Here is a 24,826-nt window from a genome sequence, read left to right on the forward strand (position 1 = left end):
CTATTCATCATAATTTTTTGTTCAGTATTACACTTACTACAGAGAAAGTACATATATAAGTGTGATGTGAAACATTTTTTGGAATATTTGTTTCTATACAAAGCACACACAAATGCACTGTAACTAAAATATTTTATATATCATAAAACAATGCACAGTTTGCATCCCAACCAACACACAGTTGCACATACATTGGTCCACATAGAAAACAACAGAATATTTCACTGTATACAGTTACAGTTAAAAAAAAAAAAAAAACCTACACTGCATCCTGTTTCCGCAGCACCTTGTCAACATGACACGCAATATTTTCCCTGGCAAAGCACCATGTGAAATATCACCTAGCATGGTGAATCCAGCCATCAAAAGCATCAATGTTGGCATCCATTGCTCAAAAACAGAAGAGTTCACCTATTGCGCTTTTATGCTAAAGCTTTGATTGCTAATTGTAAAACTTTGTGACAAGTGCTTACCCATGCGATGAGTCAGTGTGCATAGTAGAGCAATGAAATTTTAAATTTCAAATGGCAGGCTGTCACAGCAATTGTGAAAACTACAGATTTTCTTATGTCAATTGTGCCAAATGCAGAGAAAAGTAAGAAAGGAACCAGTTGGGGTGGCTCAGGTATCTGGTTAGGATGCCTCGTGCACTGCTTCCTGTGGAGGTACTTCAAGCATGACCAATGAGGAGCAGAGACTACATGTCCTGGCGGTAAAAAATGAGGGACCAGAGACAAGGTCCTGTTATAGCCAATAAAGATTTTTAGCATTAAAGACTTCAAAGCGTGACATAAAAGCGACTTTCATTTCAAGTAGCTATTTAAAGCAGTGGACAGTAGATTCAAAACAGCCTTTTTAAGGATCCTTTCAAAGAGAAGAGGGAAAACTGTAGAAGTTGCTCAAGTTGAAGACAGCAACATCTCCCCCATCCACAACGGAGCGTAGACATTTGACTGTTGTCTGTAAAAGATCAAGTTCAAAGGAACTCTTCCATTCTCAGAAGAACCTGGACTCGGAGCCATGTCTCTTCTCTCAGCACTGAGTCTGCTATGCGGATTGATGCTTCGTGGTTTCTTGAGTGCATCCCACTTGAGCGCCCCACAACAGATTGTCTCCAATCACAGTAAGTCCCACACACGTAGTTCTCCTCCGCCACTTGTTTACACTTGAATTTGATGCTGCTGTGCTATGTCAGATTGACCGGTGGGACAAACCAGTGAACGTGATAAATACATGAAGTTCTAGTCACGCGCTGAGGCGACTCTAGGCCGCATTCTTTTCCAGTGTAAACAGAATTGTGTGTGTGTGTGTGTGTGTTTAACACTGGATTTCTTCTATAATAAAGATAAGCTGAAGTCATTCAGAGAAGATGGAATCTGTGTGCCTGTATTTTTAACACTGGATTTCTTCTGTAAAGATGAGCTTAAATTGTTCAGAGAAGATGGAATCTTCAACTACTCCACTATGCTAATAAGAGAGGACTTGGGCGTGCTGCTGCTGGGTGCCAGAGAGGCCATTTTTGCACTGGACCTGAACGACATCAGCGTCAAAAAGACTTTGGTGAGGATGTGCTGGTTCTGACTTTTAAAAATGAAGATGCAGTGTTTTATTTTCATCTTATTTTGTCTTTGACTTTGAACATCTATGACATTCTATGTTGATGAGCAATCAAATAAGTAAAAAAGAAAAGAATGCATGAGAGGAAACATGCTTGAGCTTGACTGCCTTGCTGCAGAGTTGTGCCACGCTGTCCTTGTGTGCTGTGACAAGACTGTCTGTTCTTGCAGGTATATTGGCGAGTCACAGAAGAGACGATAAATCATATGTGCAATGCGACAGAACACGATCGTACTGAGGTCTGTATAGAAGCCAGCACCAACTTTCAGTCCAGGGGAAGTGGGATCCAGCTTTTAAAGTGGGGTGTTCATCTGCACTTTACTTCCTGACACTGTCTTTGCACATGTGAATCATTTCAATTGAAAGCTGGACAAGATTTTTCTTGGATTCTGTGTGACCAGTTAGTGTGAGCAGGGAAATGCATGTTCACATCCTTGACTTGTGGACCATCAGCAGGCAGTGCAGTCAGTGCAGTCAATAACAAAGGTTTAATCTTGATGGTATCTCTGCTGGATCTGGTTTCAGGTGAAATGTCGAAACTACATTCGAACACTGCACAAGTTGAATGAGACTACAATGTATGTGTGTGGGACATATGCCAAGAGACCCACCTGTGATTATATGGTGAGTGCACTTTAGGATCTGCACAAGACCTATTTCTGTAAGCAGCAACATCTCTGCTTGAGCCTTTCTGAGATTTCTGTTTATTGACTCTTCTTCTATGGTTCTAAATAATGTCAAATGGTTAATTTGAGGACAGACATTATTGTGCCTGTCTCCAGCAGGCCAAAGTATGAAAGGCTGACTGAGTTAAGTTCAGTGTCAGAGCAGACCATGCTACGACGCCCACATTCACCATAACTCCTTTGCAATTGTTTTTCCTGTCAGACTTTCGTTGATGGGCAGCTTCGGCTAAAGGGAGAGCAAGAGGATGGGTGGTATAAGTGCCCCTTTGACCCCTTTGAGAGGTACTCCTCCCTCATGGTTGGTAAGTGTTCAGAGCTCAACAAGAAGAAGAAAACGAATCTTGTCTCACAACATGACAATGATGAGATGAGACACAAATCAGCTTGCATATTTTGTTCTGTAGAAGTACTAATAATGTTTTTAGAACTTGTTATGATTAATTGATCTTGAGGAATAAACTCTTATTACTTTTTGCTGTCCATTAGGAAGAGACCTGTATTCTTCTTCTTCAGCATACATCAATAAGGTGAATGTCCCTCTACACAGCTCTGAATCTAAGAATAATCTCCACCTCTACAACAGGTTCAGTGGTGAGTTCCTCCAAAGAATAATTTCTCTCACAATTTAACAATGATGAGATGAGCCACAAACTGGCTTGCATATTTTTTTTTTATGTAGAAGTCTTAATAATGTTTCTAGATCATGTTATGATTAATTGATTTTGAGGAATTACCAAATTATTCCTGTCCCGTAGGAAGTGACCTGTATATTGCTACTTGGTTGAGTGGTGATTTCCTCCATGATGAATTAACAATGTAATGAGCATTGTTAAGTTTAAATGAGTATGAATGAGTAATGAATAACTTGTGTGTGCGCGTTGTTGTGTTTTTTCAGATCCTGTTCACATGGAGTTTGTGGGTGAGAGTTTTGAGAGCCAAGATGGTGATGATGACAAGATCTACTTGTTCTACAGTGAAAGTGGTGCGGAGTACGACAGCACAGTTGTTGTGTCACGAGTGGCCCGTGTGTGTAAGGTGTGTTTGAAAAGCAAAGCTCACAGAGGTGATGTTTTATCAGCTGCTCTGCTTGCTGTAGTGGAGGGGAATATCTGCACTTTTACATGATAAAGTTCTCTGTCTGTGTTTTAGGGCGATATGGGTGGTAGGAATACACTACGTCAGTGGACTTCATTCTTGAAAGCCAGTCTGGATTGTTCCCTGAGTGAAGCCAGCCTGCCCCCAATTGTCCAGGACGTCTTCCAGCTGAAGAATGACGACTGGAGGAAGAGCGTCTTCTACGCTGTGTTTACTGCCCCGTCGTAAGTAGTCACAGTGAAATCTTGTAGCATTGGAGGTATGGAAAAAGCGCAAGTGTGCTGTCAATGTTTTAGAAGATGTCTATATTCTTATTTATTCATCATGGGAAAAAAAAATCACATAATTTTCTGTATCATCATCATTGCCTAAACGATTAGACCAAGAGATGGAGGTTGTTTGCTTGACAAAATGTTTGTGGTTGATGTGTAACAGGAGCTTGTCCCAGCACTCCTTCGTGTGCGCGTACAATGTGTCTGCCATTAGGGATATTTTCAATGAGGGCAAGTTCAAAACATTTGATGCCAAGTCAGTGGTGCCTGCTAAAGAGGTGCCAGTTCCTCGGCCAGGAGCGGTGAGTGAGTCAGCAACAGCAGCAGAGGAGAGAATACATGAGATTATGGCAGGTTGCAAGATAAAGATAAAAAATCATGATGTGATATATATTCTTTTTTTTTCCAGTGCATCAATAATGTGGAACGGGACATGGAAATAACTAGCTCTCTAGACCTTTCTGAAAAATCCCTGGAATTCATCAGGGCGCATCCACTGATAGACGAGACTGTTCAGCCAATGGCAGGTGGGCCACTGCTGGTGGTGAAGGGACCCTTGCTGACCAGGATTGTAGTGGACTGCATTATGGCACTTGATGGACAGAATTATAGCGTCATGTTTGTTGGCACGGGTAAGAAAGACAGCACTATCCTATTCAGTTGCTGATCTGTGTGATTAGACTTTTTTTTTTTTTTTAATATGGAGGAACCCTTAAAAGATGAGTTTTATGATTGAGATTTTAGTTTTGTGTAAATTTGTGTGGATTTTTCACAATTGTCTATTTTGTCATCTGCTTGTAGAAAACGGCTATGTCAACAAGGCTGTGAACTACGGTGGGGAGATGTTCATCATTGAAGAGATTCAGTTGTATGAAGAGCCCGTGCCAATCAGCACCCTGCACCTCTCTGAGAGCAAGGTAACACAGAACAGTCAGTGCTGTCATGATTTGACCTTGTATTAATAACAACTTGACTGTTTCCATCTACAAGCTCTGGAGTCTGGTAAGCGTAGTAATGTTTTTTTTGATGCGCCCACTTTAGGGTCAAATCTATGCAGGTTCAGAGTTTGGTGCTGTCCAGATGCCGGTCAGTAACTGCAGCCGCCATGCCAGCTGTGTGGACTGTGTCTTGGCCAGGGATCCTTACTGTGCCTGGGACTTGGCCACCAAGCAGTGCTCCTCAGTCACTGGTGTATCAAATACTGCACTGCAGAGTCTGAAGGAGGGAGACTGCACTCAGTGCCCGCAGCCAGGTAAATAACAACAAGACCTTTGATGGGCTGCCTTTCCAGAGTAGTGCCCGTCATCCATATATTGGAAAACCTTGTTTTGTTGTGTTGTTTTTACAGATCCGGTGATGGCAGTGAACTTGGTCCTAGTTCCAGGGAATAACATCCAGCTGCTGTGCCAGGCCCACTCCAATGTGGCGCAGATGCATTGGAGGCTTTCTGGCCAAATCCTTCGTCCTAACGACAAATACTACTACTCCGACTGGGGCCTCCTCATTGTCGGTGCCTCTACATCGGATGCTGGCCTGTACATTTGTGACTCAGTGGAGCAAACTGCTGGCAGAATACACAACAGGACCGTGGCAGCTTATCAACTCCAGCTGTCCCCAGTGGATACAACAACTGCTGCCACTACTCACAAAATTAACATAAAAGAATCAGTCTTGATCGCTGACAATCATTTGGCCAAGCAACAAAGTTTCAAAGTGACTATTTTGGTAGTGTCTGTGATTCTACTGTCACTGACATGTTTCTCTCTGATTGGGGTGGTTATTTGGAACTGGAAAAGAGGGCGTTTAAGATGTTTCAAAGTAGCACAGAACACCTTCCAAAGTCAAGGTGAAAGGCACCCCGATGAACACAAGGACATCCAGGACAGATCTTCAGAAAACAGTTGCCACAGGATGCAGTCCATAATGTTGTTGAATGCCATTAATAATCACTCTGCCGTTCACTTGAAAGGGAGAGGAGGGCAATCCTCAACACAGACACCCAACACTTCATCTCTGCATAGATCTGGCTGTATACAGGAATCAGAGATTTAACTTTGCTGCAGTATACATATATTGTAAATTCAAGGCCCAACACACTACAACACTGTCTTTCTGTGGGTGCACTTTTGTGGATGAGCTTGACACCACGCTAATCACTTTTATGATATGTTTTCTAATTTCTCATTTCTTGCAATAAAATTGATCGAAAATACAACCTGATTTTTGCACTGTCATTAACAGCAGCACTCAGATCTGCCTATGGCTTCGTTTCAGTCAGTAAAACGTGTCTGTTTTGGGGCCCAAAATATTCAAGAGTATTTCGGTGCCTCTCAAAATATTTGCCTGTCGCCTTTTGTTTCTGTAACACAGCTCATGGCCACCAGATGGCAGACCTTTGACACATGCAGAGCAAACTAACGTTTTTGTAACTTCTGTAAGCGTTTACATAACGATTTTCAATAAAGAATCACGCCACATATATAACGAAACAGTTGTCAGCGTTGAATTCAATAGAAATCATGTGACAAGTGGACCTCAGTGTGACTCAAAACTGTAAGTGTTTATTTTATTTATTTATTTTTAAAGTACGTGCAATTTAATAAAATCAAATGAATAAAATCAAATACATGGCCTGTGGACGGTATTCGCTGATTGGCTGTGGAGCGCGCGCGGCACTACACGGGGAAAGGTCCGCTCTGTAGGCACATGATCTGACGCTGTTCGCAGACCCACAGTTACCGGATAATCTCGCACACTGCGGGATTAGAGGCGGAGCGAGGAGCTACAGGTGGCAGAGAACCGCCGCGGTGCGTGTTTCCGGAGCCTGCTCGAGGAGCGCGACGGCACTCTTGGTGAGCGCGAGACAACAGTCATTTTGGATCAAGTTCAAAGGAACTCTTCCATTCTCAGAAGAACCTGGACTGTTAGTCCGCTCGGTCATGTCGCTATGAGTTGACCAATTTGGACCCACGACCTCACAGTGCCTCCTACTGGCTGGAGAGCCGCTATTACACGAACAGGTGTGACACTTAAAATATTTTAGGACAAAGAAAGTTACAAAACAAACAAACGGCTCACTGACGGACAAATTGAAAGCTAGGGTATTGGCTCCGGAGCCTAATTGAATTTTATGGTCGCCTTATCGCTACTTCCTGTTTGTGCTCCTGATGGAAGTTGTTGACCTGATTGTTTGAGACCATGGTCGCTGAATGTTTGTGTGACAATTAATCTGTATTGCAAATAGCTGGCCACTAGATGTCTGCCACTTGCTGACATCGTCTACCAAATCTTAATGCAACTCGGTCAGACCGACTATCGCCATCAGTTTATGACTATAGTTATAAGGTGTCAGGCGGACTTCCTTCAAATGTTCACACGCTGGACGTTTAAAAGCTGCACTCCCATCTTTTGGTCAGAGCAACTGCGCCCTCTGCTGTCTGTGCAGACCCACCGACGCTTGAAGTTGTGTTCATCCATTCATTTGGAAAGGACGCGGGACCACTGCTTTGTAAAGTTGAAGGTTTCATTTATTCAGGACCATTCCAAACACCAACTTGCAGCATATGGAGTTGAAAGACATTCACAGCCTTGACTTCTCACAATTTCCGAAGTGGATCTAAAGGGGAAATATTGTCAGTCGCTTTGTCGCCATAACAAAAGCCAAACGTACGCAGTCAGTATTGCAAACAGTTTATTCGCACTAAATGAAAAGTGTGCAATTCAGTGAGCGGGAGAACATGTGGGAGTGGGGGTTGGAAGTGGGGGTGGGGTGACGGGCTCAGGGGAGGACGGTCAATGTCTTTGGTCCATATTTTGGTGGAGGGATGCCAATGAGTCGGCCGGAGACAAGAAAAAGGCACTTGAGTTTACAGTTGTCTCAGAAGGGTCTTCTTGAGAAGGGGGAGGGGAGGGGGGTCTACCGTAAGAATGACTGAACTAGTTTTCAAACCTCCGTAATGACTAATATGAATATCACATACAAAATGCCCTATATGAGCACAAAAATATATAGCTACCTATCGAGTACGTACTGTATGTATGTACAGAAAAGAAATGAAGAGAAAAATGTTTGGGGGTGGAAGAAAAGCAAGGAGGTGAACTGCGGGATGCATCCCCTTTCGAACTGAATACAGACAAAAGAAAGAAATGCAAGGCAACAACCTGAAGCAGGGCAAAAATGATTTCTTTGGCGAAAAACCTAATAGAACAACAGTTTTGAAGGTGAAACAGCTTTTGTGAACAGTGGCAAGATTAAAGATGAGAGCTTTAACTCGAAATTCTGACCCTTCCATCACTATAAGAGTTGCCTTGAGTAAACAGAAAAAAAACGACTGCCCTGCAGCTTTGATCACTTACCTAATTTGACACTGCAGCCAACTGTCAAGCAAGCGAGGTCAGCAATGCCAAGATCTTTGACATGACAGTCAAAACCCCTGGAAGCACTTAAAGAACAATTTGAGAAAAAAAAGAAAGAAATGACACCACTATTAAATAAGACACTTGTGATGCCAGTGAAAAAAAACGACACCTCCACAGCTGAATGAATAAAACACAGCTTTCCCGATTCAACTAATACACCCGGTGTAAATATGACAAATTTCTGCCTTTTTTGTGGGGGTGACGGGTGGGCGACTGACTACTGCTCATCTGAGCTGATGTCCGAGGAGGCATCAGGAATCTGACGGAAAACAGTTTTTCCTCCGCCGGCGTGAACTGTTTTCAGCATGAGAGTACGTTTTCTTCTCAACATGCAACAGAAGAAGGTAAATGGAAAGTTAGAAATAAAAGCCTCGGGTAAGGTGACCCATGCTCTGAAGTGCTCTTGGAAAGAGGTGGAATAGGTACGTTTCCCGTAATTCCAAATTAAATCTTAAATCCAGAGGCGAACGAACGCTCTGCGTGTCACTACGACTCATCTGAAGAAAAAAAACAAAAACAAAAAGAAAAAAATCTGAAAAAAAAGAAAGAAAGAAGAAAACTACAATAAAACAAAAGACCGGTAGGGACAACATAATAGTTTACGTTTCTTTTTCTTTTTGAAAAGGTTAGCTTGAAGGGAAGACCACTTTATGAAGAAGATGAACGATGAACCCGTCGGTTTTACACTACGGCCTCGGATCTCCATAAACTGTATGTACATAACTACAAGAGGAAATGAGACGAGGAAGAGTCCCCGTCCCCTCACAAGAGCCCACCGCCAGAGTCTAAGAGGTCAGCAATGAGGTGTTCGCTGACTTTTTCTTCACAAACTGTGGACGCAGAGAGACGTGACCCTATGACAACCTCAAAGAATCTACTTGGCAGCTATTCAAAACAAAACAAAACTGGAAATACAACCCTCTCATGCATTCACTGGTTTTGATCCAACTAACGAGCATCTCAAAAAGAAAAGGATTGGTGAAGAACAAGGCCTCGCATCTTGTTCTTGCATGTGCATTCGGAAGTCACGCGTGCGCCTGTTCCGCAAGTGCCGTCAGACTGAAAAAGCCACCGCGATGCGGACGCAACGTCTCGTTGGAAGGCAAATGTGAAGTCCGCGACCGCGACAATAAAGGCAAGCACGTCGTCGATACGCCACTCTGCATATAAACGACAAGACGCAAAAGTACGAGCGACGCTCAAGGAAGAAATGTACCACGGAATGAATGTCAACAAGTCGGAAAACAGCATGCGGACGCTCCTTTTAACATCGGCCCTGTGCAAGGGTGACGAGCCCTCTCTGATTATTAAATAAGGAACAGCACGTGTGATAACCCTGATGACCAGTAGAGGGCGACGCAGTAAAGCCTTCAGTAACATTTGAAGGAAAAACTTGAGTTTCTGATCGAAGTCCACTTTATTGCAGTTAGTAAAAAGAAAAGAAAAAAATCTCCCATCTGTCATGACATGAAGCTACAACCAACAACCTGTTAGCTTAGCTTAGCTTAGCACAAAGGCTGCAAACATGTGGGAGACGGCTAACTTTGCAATTCTGATGTGAACATTAAGTGCCGTGTTTGTTTTTAAAGCCCACCTTACATTTTGCCGCGGATGAACAGGAAAACGTTACAGAGCACTTGGGCAGCTTTTGTTTGATTTTCTTGTGCAAAGCTGATGGCGGTTTCCTATTTTCAGAGGAGTCTTCTAACTCGGAGCATCAAGGGAATGAGACATTTCTCCAATGTCAAACTAATATTAAAGAACAGAAACCTCCGTCACGTTACTCTTTGTCAGAGTCCTGGCATTAACAATGTTCATACAGTTTGTAGCAGCCATGACAAAAGCTCTGAATTACAGTTTGATATGTGTGTTTTTTTTTTTTTTTTAACTTTACAATGATTGATGATAGTCTGTAGTGTTGATTGCACATCTTTTGTTCTTGATGATAAACATGTCCCTGTTAACTTAAGACTAGTTTGACTATGTGTGCCATGAGGGAGGCAGTATCTGAAATGGTTCTGGAGGACAAACAGAAACAGGGGAGAGAAAACAAACCCCCTCCCACCAAAAGAAAAACAACAACAGGGACAGGTGGTACAAATTGGAGAGCTGCGGCAAAAATAGAAGCGGTGCCAAGGCTTTGACTTCAATGGGCGGAAAAAGTGTTGCAGGTGATCCTGTGTGTTGGCGCGCCGAGCAACCGCTTACATCCGGGATAGAGTGACCGCAGCAAGGCAAAGAGAACTGTGGGACTCACTCAAGGAATCACTCTAACCAGGATGCAATTAAAGCGACACGGATTATCAAAAGACCCGCAGGAAGGCTTTCTCAAGTGGAACCATCGAACGCCGTGGAGAGGCGGAGCTACAGCCCCGCCGACAGAAAACACGTAAACCGGTCTGCTATTCTTCATTGAGTGGAGCTAGTGAGGAGTGGCGGGAGTGAGGGCAGTATGGGATGGTGGGGGGGAGGGGAGGGGGTTGGTGGTGCACGGGTTAGTAGACGTGTTTGCTGGCGCTGTGGGCAGGGCCTCCTACATCAAGGGCAGTGCGTCCGCGGCTGTCTCTGCGGCAGCCCGTTGTGAGACGCCCTCTCCTGGTGGTGGGAGGAGGAGGCGGACGCGGCGGACGCGCGGGACGACGGCCCTCTGGCGTTGCTGGAGTGCTGCGCAGCGGGAGCAGAGGAGCCTCCCTCCCCCTGGTGGCGGTGGTTGGCCCGCCCGCCGGTCCGGTCGTGGTAGGCGCTGCCGTTGTGCCGCTGGGCACCCGAGTGGTAGCCCTGACCCTGGAAGGTGCGCCTGTTGCCCTGGAAAATCTGAGCACACGAGTCGCAGGCCGAAGCCCCGGTGGGTCAGAGCGAACGCCGCAGCTGCCAGGAGAAATGGCCAAGCGCGTCGCGGGGGCGTGGCTCACCTGCTTGTTTGGGGGTGGGCGGTTTTCACTCGGGGGGCTTTGGGTCTGGGCAGTGGGTGGAGGAGGAGAGGCCGTCTCCTGCTGGCCCGGGCTGGTGACCGAGGACGACGTGGAGCTGCAGCGCGACCGGTTGGAGTAGCCTGTGCGTGGATGGTAGACTGAAAAAATGAGAAGAAATTCTTGAGTCACTGGCTGCGTTTCCATGACCCCTAGAATTGTGCAAAAACTAAATATGGCAACACCTAAACGTCGAAAAACCTGTCAAATGTGGCTAAAAGGTTTGGACGCTCTCATGAGGTGGTTTTCCAGACGTATCCACAGAGAGGTACATCGCAAAAAAAGTGTCATGGAAACACTTTTTTTTTTTGCATTTACACGTCTCGGGGCGTGACGTACGAGGTCACATGACCAGTTCACTTACAGTGAAAATGGGGCATTATGTTTGGACGGAGGAGGAGATGGAATTTTTTTTTTTTTTTTAAACAATTAATCAGAGAAAAATATATCAACTATTCTTGACAGCAAACAAACGTAACCAAAAAAAAGAAAACGTCATTTTACAAGATTTTACGAGGATTACGGCTTCTGTCGTAGGAAGCGTACCTGAACCAAAGCCACAGATGCTCGTCTTCAGCGGCTCAAGGTCAAAGGTGAATCGCACGGCCTTCCCGAGGTCCTCGTCGTATTTTCGCTCGCTCACAAAGTGCTGCAAGGGGGAGAGATCATTCACAACAGCTGCACCCGGCCACTGGCGCCGGCCCACATGATGCCGAGTCCGCGCACTCAATGGAATAAACTGGGAATTTTGCTTGAAACTTGGGCGCAGCCTTCGTGCTTAGTACGATTTCACAGGTGTACCTTAATTTCTGCACGCAGTTCCGTCAGCTGCTCCTCAGACATGGAGGCCGACTTGTCGGTCAGACGTCTGAGTTCCTCCGCTTTCTTCTGCCGGGAATCCAAAATCAACACTGAAACACAAACAGGGAAATGAAAACGGAGTCCGTACACAGACACATACACACACACACACAAGGGAACTTTACTCTGAAGTCGTGTGTGGAAGCCTCATGCACAATGTCTGGAAGACAACTTTATAAGGCATTTGACAAACGGCACAGATTTTAATTTAATTTTTTTCAATTTCAAAATGACTGCAAGGATGCAGAAACAGGCTTGCGACCAAAATAGCTCTGGTGGTTTTTACACTTCTTGTCTTTGCAGGAATATTTGCTCTGCATCATCAACTCCTTTCAATCTGTAACGGCAGCGGTTGAAATAAATACCTAGCAACAATCCATCAAAGGCCCCAGTATGTCAGTTTGGTGCAATGCGTTTATATTTCGATGGTAAGAAAACACATTGAAAATAATGTTTATGCCCATTTTCTGACGTCCCGGTCACAATAACCACAGCAGATATTTAGAGAACATTGCGCAGATGCGACACATAACACAGGAGCCTTAATTTCACAATGAAAACTCTGCCTCTGCAAATGGAGTTTGAATTATATTTGTATTCCGGTCAAGGTGTTCAACAAATATTTGTCTATTCTTACATCCTGGAGTCTGGACAAGTTTCATTTTCATGCGAAAACTCAGCTGCGCTCTTTTCATTTGCCAGTGCAAAGTGCAGGCTGACTCAGCGCCGACTGATACGCAAAGGTCAAAGATGAAGCTTCAGAAGATACAGCATATAAGCAGCCGTGTCTCAACATGCCTCTGCGACGACCCGCGAGCAGCTCTCACTTCCCTTTTCTGCACGCAAAACACGCGCGGACCGGAGGCCGACGGAATGCTTCTACGGAAAAGTAAAGGAAGCGGTGAAGGAGGCGACCTGCGTGAATGACCGAAACACACAACTCAATGACTCACAGACTCACAACTACCATAGAAAGAGACTTGCGTCTCTGTGGTATCTGGCATGATGCATTAAAAAAAAAATAAAAATAAAAAAATGAATTGAGTATCAACAGTTCAACAAGGCCTCTGAAACTATTTCCTACAGAATAAACATTAGATATTTCATTCAATGATGAAATAAAAAAAAAAAACTATAGAATTAAATTTGCACACAATGTTAAGGACTGTCTATTTAAGGACTGTGTATTTTCCTTGTGGTTGTTCTTGTTTGTCACACATCTGCAATACGTGTGTTGTGTAGGCGGTTATTCAGGCTGGCAGCGGACATGCAACAGGTTCACGCAGCCGAGACGAGGCGCCCGCACGGTGCCTCAGCGACGCCTTGAGGTCTCAAATGAGCCCTCGACACCTCCGCGCCAGGAATTAGATCTGGCCCCATGTGATCGGGTCTCTCGGGACGGATGTTGGTAACAGGTCTGATCAGGCTCGGCGTGTGAGCTGCGACTGAAACTCTAAAGGGCGAAACGACTCTGCCACAGAAGCTGCTGATGCGAAACAGACGACACGCAGGTGCGAAATTTTGCCTCTGAAAGAAAATCAGAAGGAGGAGAAAGACCTCAAGACCCATTAGCAGATCAATCCAAAATATCTTTTCCAATCCATTTTTCTACCCCGATTTCCTGATCTCCGTCTTTCATGACGAGCTGCAAAATGCCCGTTGAAACAGAAAAAGCACCTTGGCCCACAGTGAATTCCATATAGAACGGCATAAAACAGTTCCAATGTCATTTTAACGCACAGTATTAATGGTGTCCTGCAGATTGATATCCTCTTTAAAATATATTATAGATAGTAGACGCATGTTTCACAGGAAATCCTTAGCCAGGGGGAAATGTCGACACAAGTGCAACTCATGACAAAAGGTGCATTTAAGGTCTCCATAAAGTTGAGAAAATCCTAAAGTTTGTTCATCCCCCCCAAACACGTCCCCACACAGCGTTCACAAAGGCAGCATTGAGTCTCCCTTGACACCTGACACTATTCACTATTTCCAGGCCTGGAATACACACCGCTCCACGCCGAGAGGACAGAGGGAGAAAATGGCCTACTTATACAAATATGCAGTCTTGCTCTGTCATGTTACATGCACATGCACACCGCTGTATGCTCCAGGTATATTAAAATCCCCCAGGGCACTTGCGAAGAAAGTGTGACTTGTTCCCCCCCCCCTCCCCCACTCCCTCCCGACCACAACCAGCCTCTTTAGCTCTTTGGGCTCCGTGAAAGTGGTTCAGGTCAGTTATCAATGTGAAGACAAGTCAGGAAAAGATGGCTGCGGTTCGGTTAAAACTTTGAAATACTTACTGGACTCAGCTTTGACTTTGTCCATCTCTCCCATTAGAGTCACCTCCCTGTCCATTAGGCTGGAACAAAGCAGAAAAAAGTATGTATGGATAATGTTTACTGCAACAGGTGTGCACAAAAAAAAAAGTTGGAAGGCATTCATTACGTCAAAAACTGAGCAAATGCCCCCAATTTTTTTTCTCTCTTTCTTTATTTAAAAAAAAAAAAAAAAGGGACAGAAGTGAAACGATTCAGTTCAACCAATCAGAAGTCCACACATTGCACCTCTGTGCAGGGACTCCTATCGTTTGGCCACGAGGCTCCAACTAACTTGGGCCATTGCAGCACAAACCAAGAATTTCATTCTGATTAATCCTGAATGTTGACGCACCAGCTCTGCAACTCCGCAAATGTCTGCTTCATCCTCTTGATTGAAGAGTCCATTTCCTCCTTCACCACCATCCTATAGCGAGTCAGCGAGGCGGTGCATCTCTGCAGGTCCTTGACGGACCGGTCAATGTTGGGCGCTGTGGGCGAGACGTCATATATGGCTTAAAAAAAGAAAGAAAAAAAAAAAAAAGGAACACAGACCATCGGGCCACATACAGCACTGATGGCGTGAAAGCCAGTGAGGACTGACCGATCTTTTTGCCTCCTGATGTTCCGCCATCGGTGGGAGGAGCTAACGAGGAAGCAGGTGGATGTGAATTGGTGCCGGGCCGGTGCCGGGTCTTGTTGCCTCTGGGAGCCTGGTGATGCCGCGCTGCCTGCTGCGAGACCGGACTCGGAGCGCTACCGCCACTTTCTGCTTCTGCACCTGTGAGAAGACGAGTATTGAGAAAAGTGTGTCGTGGAGAAAGCAGAGCTGCAAGGCTGCAAGTGTTCCTGCATGCATGAGTCACAGCATACCAATGAAACATTGGGCCTATCCTCTTTTACTCACCAGCAATTAACTTGTTCATAAGGGCTTGGCTATAAAATAAAATACCTGAATATGACAAGATTTCTTATTTTCTAAATCAATGGAATCTGCAAATAAAGGCCAGTGGTGGATGATGAGGATGAAGTGAAAAGCCATCTCGGCTTTAGACAGACAAACTCACAGTTTCCCATTTAAGGGCACAAATGTAAAGAAAATAACTAAATTGTCAAACTAGATGTCTTTCAGCCTAGATATTAAATTTGTCATGAGGAGTAAGAATTTTAGCTTAAAAAAAGCTGATCAGAAATATAGGGCAGGTCACTGGCTTTGGTAAAAAAAAAAAAAAAGCACTCGAGTCTGCCCAGTGCTCTTGTAGGAAGCTTGTTCAAAAAAAACTACAAACCTGTCCTGCCAATTTGTGAAATATATGTCACAACTCACTGTGACAAAGGAGCTATTAATTGAGACAACCGAGTGACAAACAACAGAGGCTCAAGTTGCCCCCCGCCTCTCCCCCCCGAAGCAGCGATTACCGGTTGTCTCAGATGTTGCAGGTTCAGAGTCCAGCTCGACTGCATCCAGCGAGGCTGAGTCCAACTGTTCACTCAGCGAGTCCAGCGACTCCCCGTCCATGACCGAGCCGTTGGCGTGAAAGCCGTTCATCTCATCCTTGACCTCCTCAGGCGGCGTGGCCTCGGCTGGGGCGGGTTCTGCTGAGGCCTCCGGCTGGGGCTTGGGCTTCTTTTTCTTCTTGGGCTGGACATGGACATATCGTACTTCCTTGTTAGACATCACTATCTGAATCAGTACATCAGCAGTTACGTTTGCATGACCTGTAGAATTGCGCAAAACCTAAATAACGCAATAAAAAGTGGTGGAGGAAACACCTAAACTTTGACAAACCTCTCAAAAGGCTTTGACGCTGTCATGAGGTGGTTTTTCGACGTGTCACTCTAGAGGCTGTGCATCGATGCATCTGACAATTTTGTTTAATTTGTGATTGCACTGCAGTTAAACTTGAGACAGTCAGTCCATGTTCTAGAAAGACATGCTGAGGAACGTTGTTCAAAATTCAAAATATTAAATAAAAAAAAAAATAAAAAAAGTGGTATTGGTGCGTCCCCACTTTAAACATCACCCAACTCCACACCGACTCTGGCAGAACCTTCTCACCCTCACCTTCTTTTTGCCGGTGACGTTCCACTCCTTCAGGATCTCCACCGCACTCCCTAAAAGTGCAAAATAAACGCTCACAACGTTGCACAACAAGGCACGTACGGTTCACAGCCTTGTCATACCCTTCAGTGTACAAATGCCCGGAGGTGTTCTTTCAACGCCGCCAAACTTAGAAACAAAGCTGCGTGCCATACGGGGACAACCGTCGCGTTCCATAATTAAACTTGTGAAACTCAAAGCATGCAAATGACGGCCGAGAGCGGCGACTGTTAAGTGTTACAGGCATGAAAAAAAAAAAAAAAAAAAGTGTAAAGAGTTTGTGTATTTTCCAAGTTGGTCAAATTCAATACATATATCACAGTACGTAGCACATGATCACTAAAACCCATTGTTGTTTTGGTATCCTCTTGATGACAGCACAGTTGGCCCAGAGCTATTCTTGTTTCAAACAATATGCAACATTTCCAGTTTTATGGTATGTGGTTATTAATAGAAAAGCTTTGAACACCCATTTCCAATCTCTAACGCGAGTCACTGATGTCGTCACACCTTCCAAAAATGCTTGGACCGCCTTGTCGACAGAATTCTCGAAATGCTGCAGCACCAGCACAATCTCATTTTTGCTCTTGTTGGGGACGACGGCTCTGACGGCACTGATCTGGTTAGGAAAAAGAAAAGAAAAGAAAGAAAGAAAATAACGTGATGTCAGGAGATGGAGTGCATTTCTTCACATTCACAGCATTCCAAAACAAATGTAGTCGATAAACAAAAGGTGGAAAGAAAGGATTGGAAATAAAATAGTTTTTAACCCGGAAAAACTAGGTAAGATGATTTGCCATAGAGCATAAGTGTCAAACTCTGGCACGCGGGCCAAATTTGGTCTGCAGTGTCATTGTATTTGGCCTACTAGAGCTGGCCTGCCACTATTATACATCACTAATACAACAAATCCCAGAATTCTCTGCTGGTATTCTGGTGCGTCCATGAGGACAGGACATTAATTGAAGGATAATATTATGATATAAAATGAGTCATACGATTTTTATTTACATTTCATTTTTTTTCCCCGATCACTTTGATTTTGCATGTGTGCAATATGAGGTTATTTATTTTATAGTATTAAGCTTTGCTTTGTTCCATATTCAAGTTAAATCTTGAAAACTTTGTTTACGCTGTGTATTTGAGTTCGACACCCCTGCTGCCATAGAGGCTTTAGTCAGGTGTCGGGGCTTTGCAGGGTCTCATTCACACAGAGTGAAAAAGTTTCACTTCAGGGCCTGATCAGAATCCTCAGTGCTGTGGTTCCACGTTTCAGGTGTGACGGTGACTAACATCCCTGGGGGCTCTTTGCTTCCGTCAGGCGCACCAACCTCAGTGTCCTACCTTCTCCTTCATCCTCTCTGTGGTTCCTCCCTGCGACATGACCATATTGGAGCGAGTGTCATACACAACTCCAGATGTGTCTGGGAAAAAAAGAAGAAAGAAAACACCACCAAACTCCATTATTTGCCAAGACTTTGCTAAGCTGTTTGCAAAGTGCTGCAGAGGATCATTTGCAAAACAAAGCAGCGCAGCAGACAATTTTCACAGAGATTTCCTGGACAGGCTTTTCGTCTGCGACTGTAAATCCCAATCACGCAACAAGGCCAGATTTATGTAGATGAAGCCATTTGCTTTCAAGAAAAAAAAAAAAATCAAACACACACACTGACACGAAAGAAATCCGATCAGCTCTGTGTCACAGGAACCTGGATCTGATTTAAATCAATACAAACTTTGAGGAAAGTAGAACAGATTGTTGCACTGGTAATGCAAACACAGAATAGTAACATCAGAAGGGAGGCCTCTTTTTTTTTTTTCTTAAAGCTGATAATCAGAAGTTGAGAGTGGCGATTCTGGGTTAAGTTCTCCAAAGTTAATCTATGGCCGTTTACAGTCCAGACATAAAGAGGGAGCTCTTGCAAAACTTGTTTTTCCTACTACCAAGAAAGTAGGTTAATGTCACCGTAAAGGTCTGCGGCTTTTCTCTTCATAACAGTATGCCAGGCAAGGCCTAAACACTCTACTTGGCAGTGGAGGGTAAATCCATAAATTCCTCATGACAATTACAAACATACGCAGTCAATACAGTTCACGCACAACTTAATACACCAAACCTTTACATACCCTTTTGGCTGTTCTTCTTGGCCATTTTGTCACAGACTCCCTTCAAGGCCGTAGTAATACACCCACAATGTTCAAGAGGTTGTGCGAATACGAGCTCCTGGTGTGGCCACTTTTACTTTTGAGTTGTACTTAGTGGAAACGATGCCAACGAGGCCCGAGAACTTGCAGGGAAAGAATGACGGTGGGTTAGATCTTCACCATTGAGGCAAAGATGCAGATTCCCCCCTTCTCTTCTCCTCCACGTTGATCCAAATCTGTCAAGGAAATAAAATTGCAATTCAAAAATCGAGCATGAAAAAAAAGCTTCTTAAATAGTTGTTGTTGGTGGTGTGGCAGACAGCAGTCGGTCAAGTCAGCAGTTACAATTGCATAAAGAAGGAAGAAGTTGCGTTTGGTTTGAAGGTTGAGAAAAGTCAGCACGACAGCTAGAGACACATCTTTGAGAAATTCCTTTAGAATTGTTTTGCGCAGGAGCAGTGGGTGATCGTGTTGTGAGGCGCAGAGTGAACATTGGCCATGCCTTTGACTCCTTTTGAAATGACTAAATGAAAGGAGAGGAGAGATGTTTTCCACACGCACAACCAGACTCAGCGAATGGCGCCCCTTCTGTGCTGACGACATCAGCACAGAAGGGGTTTAGGATGTGCACCTTTGGACTCGCATCGAGGCGGCTTTAGAATTCATGACTCGGCCAAACGGACCGGGACGGCAGGCGGCCTGTTTCACAACAGGTGCGTCTCCAGGCGTTCACGCTCGCACGCACTGCACCGGCGCCGAACGTCTATGTTTGCCGATTGACGACCTTTATGCTGAGGTCCAAGCTACATAAATAAATTAATAAATGAGTAAATGATAAGATCAAAAGGGCATTTACGCGCAGAGGTGACACCAACGGCCCGACCTTCCGAATGCACAACAAAGTAGACCGTCCAAAGTGTTGACCTCTCCTTTTTTACTCTACGTTTCTTTTTCCCAGTAAAAGGAAACTCACAGCGTACAAACCCACACCCTGCCGATGAGCCATTGGCACGCCACTGTCCAGGGCCGACGCACCACACCTCTGCTGACGTCAAAACCCAGAGCAGTCCCGCATTAGGGTGACACAGCAACACGCACTAGGATGCAATTTGTTTATCAAGAGGGATGGTGCTCGAGCGCTCAAGAGAGCCAGGGGCACTTGTGTTGAGTGTTGCACGTCGAAGTGCAAACTCAGATGTTTAAATGGAACGAAATGACAGATTCGAAACAAGTGGGTCGGCGGCTGCTGGACCTGCGTGAGGAACTGAGCCTAAAAAAAAAATAACAATAAATGAGAGCAGGCCTTCGCTGAAGCTCAGTCCCGAATAAATAAATGAATCCAACACTGAAACTTCAGCCAATTAATTAGATACCGTGTTTAACAATATAGAGGTCAGCGGTGCTGTCGCAGTGGCTATACTTTTCTTTTATTTCCCCACAACAAACCATCTTAAGCCCAAGTGTTGGCATTCATTAAAACTTCTTGCTCGGGACAAGGAAGGTCTTAGTTGCGTGTTTCATTGAGCGGAATCGTGTACAAAGCGCTTGCTTGCCTACTAGAATTTGCATATGGCCGCACAAACCAAACGAGTGCGCAATTTCACAGCAGGACAGCTGTGAAGTAAAAACACAATCGGGCCAACAAAAAAAATAAAAAAAATAAAAAAATAAAAAAAGAGAGAGGACTTGACATATTCAGCAAACGTGTTAATCACAGCGTTCATTGCACAGGACCTTGCCGACTAAACACACAGAAAGACACTCGCCATCAGAGGGACAACTTGGTGTTTAGCGAACGAAGCCCTCTCTGATGAAACACATCGGAATAGACTGCAGTGATATCTTTTGCAAATTGAAACACGACTAGCACGTCCACGCTAATTTTCTACGCGCACAATGGGGTCTCTCTCGTTCTGACTTTCATTTCACGGTAACTCGCCTCACATTTTTTTCTTCTTCAATTTTTTTTTTTGGGGTGGTGGTGGGGGGGCTGGAGTCTGGTGGATGCGTTAACGCATAGCTCGCTAACGCCGCCTTCGCACGGCTCTGCGCTTGATGAGCGCAATCATTGACCGGCAACGTTGAATTCTCGAAACAGTACCTGTAAAGAGCAAAAATGCAGCTTACTCAGTGGGGGTTGCATTAATGGATGGATGGATGGATGGATGGGTGGATGGATGTGTTTCAGCTAGCCCCACAGCTACCAAACTGCTCGGCTATTATTCAATGGTGTTGTAAGGCTAGCCATCCCCTGGCTCCCTCCCCAACTAAAATCACAAGCAATAAGCTATGGTTAAAGTATGTATTCATGGCATCTGGCCGTGAAGCAACTGAGCGAGGGATGCAAATGTTAGATACATACCTAATGATGAGAAGATTCCGAGGCGTAGATTTTGGAAACGAGTCTCCGCAGCTCCTACCGCCAGTTGTCTCTAATGCCAAGTAGTCTGCTGTGGGCACTATTTTCCTAGAAACGACTCCTTCGTGGTTGCCAGGTTGCATATATCCCACGTCTCCTTTTAAAGCGTTTAGGTGTCGCAACATAACACAACAAATTTATTGTGAAATCGGAAAGATATGGAAAGGTGGTGTTGATATAAATTTTCCGCAATTTAAGAGCAAATGGTGTTTTGAAAAATACACGGGTTAATGTATTGTCAATATGAGCGTGGGTGTGGGTTGAACATATTGGACCAATAAATGCTTGATTTATCGATGTAATTGTTTTTATTTGAGGTTGCATTTATAATTACAATGCACTATTTCATTATATCATTTTTAGTACGTTGAGTCAACCAACTCGTTTACTAATTATCCCAAACTGGCAACCCGCAGAGACGTGTCGTCATTTCCGGAGTTGAAGAGGGTTCGCGCGATTAGCTGGACAGCGTCGCCCGGTTGAACTCGTCTCCGCGGCCTGGCTCAACAATTCCGGCCGTTACGCGCAGCAAGATGAACCCTCGACGGTTGTTGCTATGACATCCCCAAGGTGGAAAGAAGGACGTGTCGACAAAAACGTATTCATCTATTGTCCGGATTCGAATTGAGAAGTGGAATTTTGGACATTGTTGCTTAAAAACTGAGAGAAGCGCAGCAACACGTTACACCAAAATGGCAACCCCCTATGTGACAGATGATTCAGGTAAGGGGAATGCACGTTCCTGACGTTTATCTACGACAAATGATCTCAGCTCAAAAACCACAGTCACACAGCCCGCCACATCTATCTTAACTGTCGTGGGCTGTTTGTTTATTTAATCGTTCCATGCAGTACTTTTGCAGTGTTTTTTTTTTGTTTTTGTCGCGCTAGTGCTAGTTTTAGCCACATTGGCTAACATGTACGCTGGGCCTCTCTAGTTACGCCTTCCATGTATAAAACTTAGGTGAGTTGTGTGTTTGATATTAACTCTTTATTTAGTTAAAAGCAAATAGTAGACTTATCACCTTCAATACTTTGGCTGAACGATCTCTCAAGTTCACGAGCAGAACATTGTTGTATTGACCAGCCGATGTTATGTAGGATTTCAGCTGTGTATGAATGACCAGAGAGATGACAGACCATGGGGTGAAATGTGGTTTGGCCTCAGGATTGAAATTTTGCAGGATGCCTCGAAATGGCAAACATCGCAGTCGAAACATCTGTGAAATTATTATTATTATTATTATTTCTAAAGCAGTACAGGTTGTTTTTTTTGTTTTTTTTTTGCTAGATGCATATAAAATGCGTTCGGGAGTAAAGTAGTATAGGTTGGTCCCATTGTAATGGCAAGCCAAAGTCTCCTTTGATGATTAACTAAAACTTATTATGAACTAATGGAGGCTGCGGCTTTGTTTCTATTCAGCCTAGCTTTGTTTTGCACAGTCGTGCGACACTGACACCTGGTGGCTTGAAAATCGTATAGCAGTGCCTCAAGATGTGGACAAGACTCTTTCAACAGCTCTTTGTCCAATAAGACTTTAACGTGTTGTTTTACGTAGACGTTATGTGGAACGCTGGCGCATGAAACTCACATTTTGAAAATAATATTTGCCTGACACGTGTTGATTTCAGGCAAATACATTGCTGCCACTCAGCGACCTGATGGAACCTGGAGGAAGCCAAGGCGGGTGAAGGACGGCTACGTCCCACAGGAAGAAGTACCAGTGTAAGTTTAAGTTGCTTTGACAATGTCAGAGGGTTGAGTCTTTTTTTTCCGGGGCTGATTGTGATCTCTCTCTCTTTAGCTATGAAAACAAATATGTGAAATTTTTTAAGAGCAAACCTGACCTCCCACCTGGAATGAGCCCGTCTGATACAGTTGCACCAAAACAACAGCAGAAGATTCCAGGCTGCTCTGAGAGCGAGGGAGCCGGCCTGTCAAAGTCTGCCAAACGCAACATGAAACGTAAAGAGAAACGAAAGCAGCAGCAGGGCCAGGACGCGGATGCGGACGCAGACGTGGACTTGGTGAGCAACGCTGTGGAGAACGTGTCCATCTCAGAGGGTAACGGCAAGACCGCGGCTGCTGTTTCTGCCTCGTCGCCGGATGAGGGCTTGGTGGCCGAAGTGGCAGAAAAGGCCAAGAAGATCAAAAACCTGAAAAAGAAGCTGCGGCAGGTGGAGGAGTTGCAGCAGAAAGTGGACTCCGGGGAAATAAAAGATCCAACAAAGGATCAATTGGAAAAGCTGGTCCGGGCTCAGGCCCTAAGGGACGAGCTGAAGGAGCTGGAGCGTGAGTCTTGAAGCAATAAGATGAGTCAGAGACACGCACATTAACAGAGCCAGGGGACGGACATGAGCATCTTTCTCATCTTGCATTTAACACAGTCTACCTATTTGATAATAAATCTTGAACTCCAGACACTTCAACAACCTTTAAGGCAACACTGAATGACCGGACCTTGACCTAACCAGGACTGAAAAGCCTGTTTCCTCATCTCCAGTGTTGTACTACTGACTGCCAACTCATGTATGCGAATCTTTTTACGGAATCATGAATTCGCTTGTGCGTGTCTATCCTTCCCATTTTGTACCTTTCGTGGTGTTAGGTAAAACTGAGAAATAAAATGAAATTAAGTCTTTTCCGCAAACCGTGATGCATCGTTTACATTCTGTAGCTTCTCCCTACATGGTTCGCAAAAATGTTTATACCAGCATGTACATTTTAAACTGTATAGTATTTGTAAACCACCATCTGACATTGATTCATGGCGAAACAGTCCTTGATTATCTTGAACATTTATTTCTGTCATTGTGACTGTCCATTCAGAAAGTTGAGTATTTTTGAGAAGTCAATTTTCTTGTGTTATTCAAAAAAATAAAACTTTCATATTTTGTAGTTTCTTTACACACATAATATTTCATTCAAGTGTTGATTTTTTTTTTTTTTTTTTTTTTGTGCTGCCGATGCCGCTGTATCGAAACATGAATGGAGAGCTGTTGGGGAGAGAAAAGGTGCCAATGCAGAGCTTATTCAAGTAGTTAAGATTTACAAGGTGTGACTCTAGACTGTGGTTTTCAGAGGATGGTCCCAATAGAGGAAGTATGTAGTGAGTGGTTGTTGTGTGGAGAAAAATGCCTTGTAGAGTCAACAGAGTCACTTATCAGTATATTATGGAACACTTCATGTGTTTGATGACATGCGTTATGAAGAAGGTTTTCAGCAGTACTGCTCACAGTGCCAAACCACTGCGTGACTGTTCTGCTGACCAATGGTATGACTGGCCAACTAACTGGCCAAGCATGGTCTCCAAAGAAAATCTGTGACACGTTGTCAAGAGGAAATGATGTCAAAGCTGCCTGGGCTTCCCATAACACCTCAGTTGTACCACAGTGTATAAAATACAAATATCTTGATGCGTTCTGTAGACATTGGTCTTGGTTAAAATAGCTAAATCCTCCATTCACTAAAAGACTAATACCAACCACACAATGCAACCGACAGGTGACAAAGCTCCATCGTTGTCTAAATATTATGTAAAAAAATTAATTATTAAGTGGACAGTCACATGTTCTTTTGTCACCTTAAAAACAGACACTAATTACTTTGTGTTATCCCACACATTTTCTCACACTGCTGAAAATGCAAAAGTAGGTTTTCATCCATGTCTGCAAATAGTCCCTATTCATTCTCAGCTCTTGCCTGTTGTTTAAGCTGCAGTTCACATCTGTTTGGCACAATAAGGAACCTGCTAAAACACGACTCGAAACAAAACATGCGCAGGTGAATGCTCCAAATAGAGTTGAAGAGAAAAATAAAGAACAAAGCTAGGATTCGTTATATTTAAGAATTGAACTCTATATCTACATCGCCTCCTTGTCTGCAAAATGAGCAGGTGTTAATGTAGCAAAGCAGTTTAA

General features: G+C 44.2%; 4 protein-coding genes and 1 long non-coding RNA gene across 6 annotated transcripts in view; 4 read left to right on the forward strand and 1 right to left on the reverse strand.

The window, feature by feature from the left end:
• The first annotated feature begins 1,760 nt into the window (after positions 1-1,760).
• LOC142898962 (uncharacterized) lies at positions 1,761-2,943 on the forward strand. The gene is made up of 4 exons (XR_012928668.1): positions 1,761-1,856; positions 2,143-2,241; positions 2,506-2,605; positions 2,790-2,943. It is a non-coding gene; the product is annotated as an uncharacterized LOC142898962 (long non-coding RNA).
• Positions 2,944-3,208: 265 nt separating this feature from the next.
• On the forward strand, positions 3,209-4,945 carry LOC142898960 (semaphorin-4E-like). The gene is made up of 6 exons (XM_076042273.1): positions 3,209-3,338; positions 3,453-3,622; positions 3,834-3,972; positions 4,080-4,302; positions 4,472-4,587; positions 4,712-4,945. The coding sequence occupies exons 1-6, from the start codon at positions 3,210-3,212 to the stop codon at positions 4,928-4,930; spliced, it is 996 nt and encodes a 331-aa protein (XP_075898388.1). The 5' UTR covers position 3,209; the 3' UTR covers positions 4,931-4,945.
• Positions 4,946-4,999: 54 nt separating this feature from the next.
• On the forward strand, positions 5,000-5,885 carry LOC142898961 (semaphorin-4E-like). Its single transcript, XM_076042274.1, has one exon. It carries the CDS (start codon positions 5,027-5,029, stop codon positions 5,720-5,722), a length of 696 nt encoding a protein of 231 aa, XP_075898389.1. The 5' UTR covers positions 5,000-5,026; the 3' UTR covers positions 5,723-5,885.
• A 1,462-nt stretch (positions 5,886-7,347) lies between these two features.
• The window catches only part of spats2 (spermatogenesis associated serine rich 2), a 74,580-nt gene continuing 57,101 nt past the window's right edge, over positions 7,348-24,826 (reverse strand). Inside the window, exons 2-13 of one of the 2 annotated variants that reach the window (XM_076042413.1) lie at positions 18,469-18,696; positions 17,686-17,765; positions 16,852-16,960; positions 16,306-16,355; positions 15,660-15,882; positions 14,845-15,021; positions 14,596-14,731; positions 14,226-14,284; positions 11,860-11,969; positions 11,605-11,707; positions 11,002-11,141; positions 7,348-10,903 (exon numbers count right to left, since the gene is read on the reverse strand). In XM_076042413.1, coding sequence (XP_075898528.1) covers positions 10,628-10,903; positions 11,002-11,141; positions 11,605-11,707; positions 11,860-11,969; positions 14,226-14,284; positions 14,596-14,731; positions 14,845-15,021; positions 15,660-15,882; positions 16,306-16,355; positions 16,852-16,960; positions 17,686-17,765; positions 18,469-18,493 — 1,488 coding nt within the window. In that variant the 5' untranslated portion in view covers positions 18,494-18,696 and the 3' untranslated portion in view covers positions 7,348-10,627. Of the gene's footprint in view, positions 10,904-11,001; positions 11,160-11,604; positions 11,708-11,859; positions 11,970-14,225; positions 14,285-14,595; positions 14,732-14,844; positions 15,022-15,659; positions 15,883-16,305; positions 16,356-16,851; positions 16,961-17,685; positions 17,766-18,468; positions 18,697-24,826 lie in introns of both variants that reach the window. The other variant, XM_076042412.1, reaches the window with a different exon arrangement.
• On the forward strand, positions 21,349-23,829 carry pym1 (PYM homolog 1, exon junction complex associated factor). The gene is made up of 3 exons (XM_076042416.1): positions 21,349-21,628; positions 22,538-22,631; positions 22,711-23,829. Exons 1-3 carry the CDS (start codon positions 21,598-21,600, stop codon positions 23,207-23,209), a joined length of 624 nt encoding a protein of 207 aa, XP_075898531.1. The 5' UTR covers positions 21,349-21,597; the 3' UTR covers positions 23,210-23,829.

Source organism: Nelusetta ayraudi, unplaced genomic scaffold, assembly GCF_046127955.1.
Source record: "Nelusetta ayraudi isolate G7.1 ecotype Tasmania unplaced genomic scaffold, CSIRO-AGI_Nayr_v1 ptg000070l, whole genome shotgun sequence".
NCBI classification, from domain to species: domain Eukaryota; kingdom Metazoa; phylum Chordata; class Actinopteri; order Tetraodontiformes; family Monacanthidae; genus Nelusetta; species Nelusetta ayraudi.

Excerpts from the sequence above, each read along its gene's own strand:
- LOC142898960 (XM_076042273.1), top strand. The coding sequence starts at position 3,210 with ATGGAGTTTGTGGGTGAGAGTTTTGAGAGCCAAGATGGTGATGATGAC. Across the intron at positions 3,973-4,079 it reads CAGTTCCTCGGCCAGGAGCG|TGCATCAATAATGTGGAACG; the intron begins GTGAGTGAGTCA and ends TTTTTTTTCCAG. Across the intron at positions 4,588-4,711 it reads TGCACCTCTCTGAGAGCAAG|GGTCAAATCTATGCAGGTTC; the intron begins GTAACACAGAAC and ends CGCCCACTTTAG.
- LOC142898961 (XM_076042274.1), top strand. The coding sequence starts at position 5,027 with ATGGCAGTGAACTTGGTCCTAGTTCCAGGGAATAACATCCAGCTGCTG.
- pym1 (XM_076042416.1), top strand. The coding sequence starts at position 21,598 with ATGGCAACCCCCTATGTGACAGATGATTCAG. Across the intron at positions 21,629-22,537 it reads CTATGTGACAGATGATTCAG|GCAAATACATTGCTGCCACT; the intron begins GTAAGGGGAATG and ends TGTTGATTTCAG. Across the intron at positions 22,632-22,710 it reads CCACAGGAAGAAGTACCAGT|CTATGAAAACAAATATGTGA; the intron begins GTAAGTTTAAGT and ends CTCTCTCTTTAG.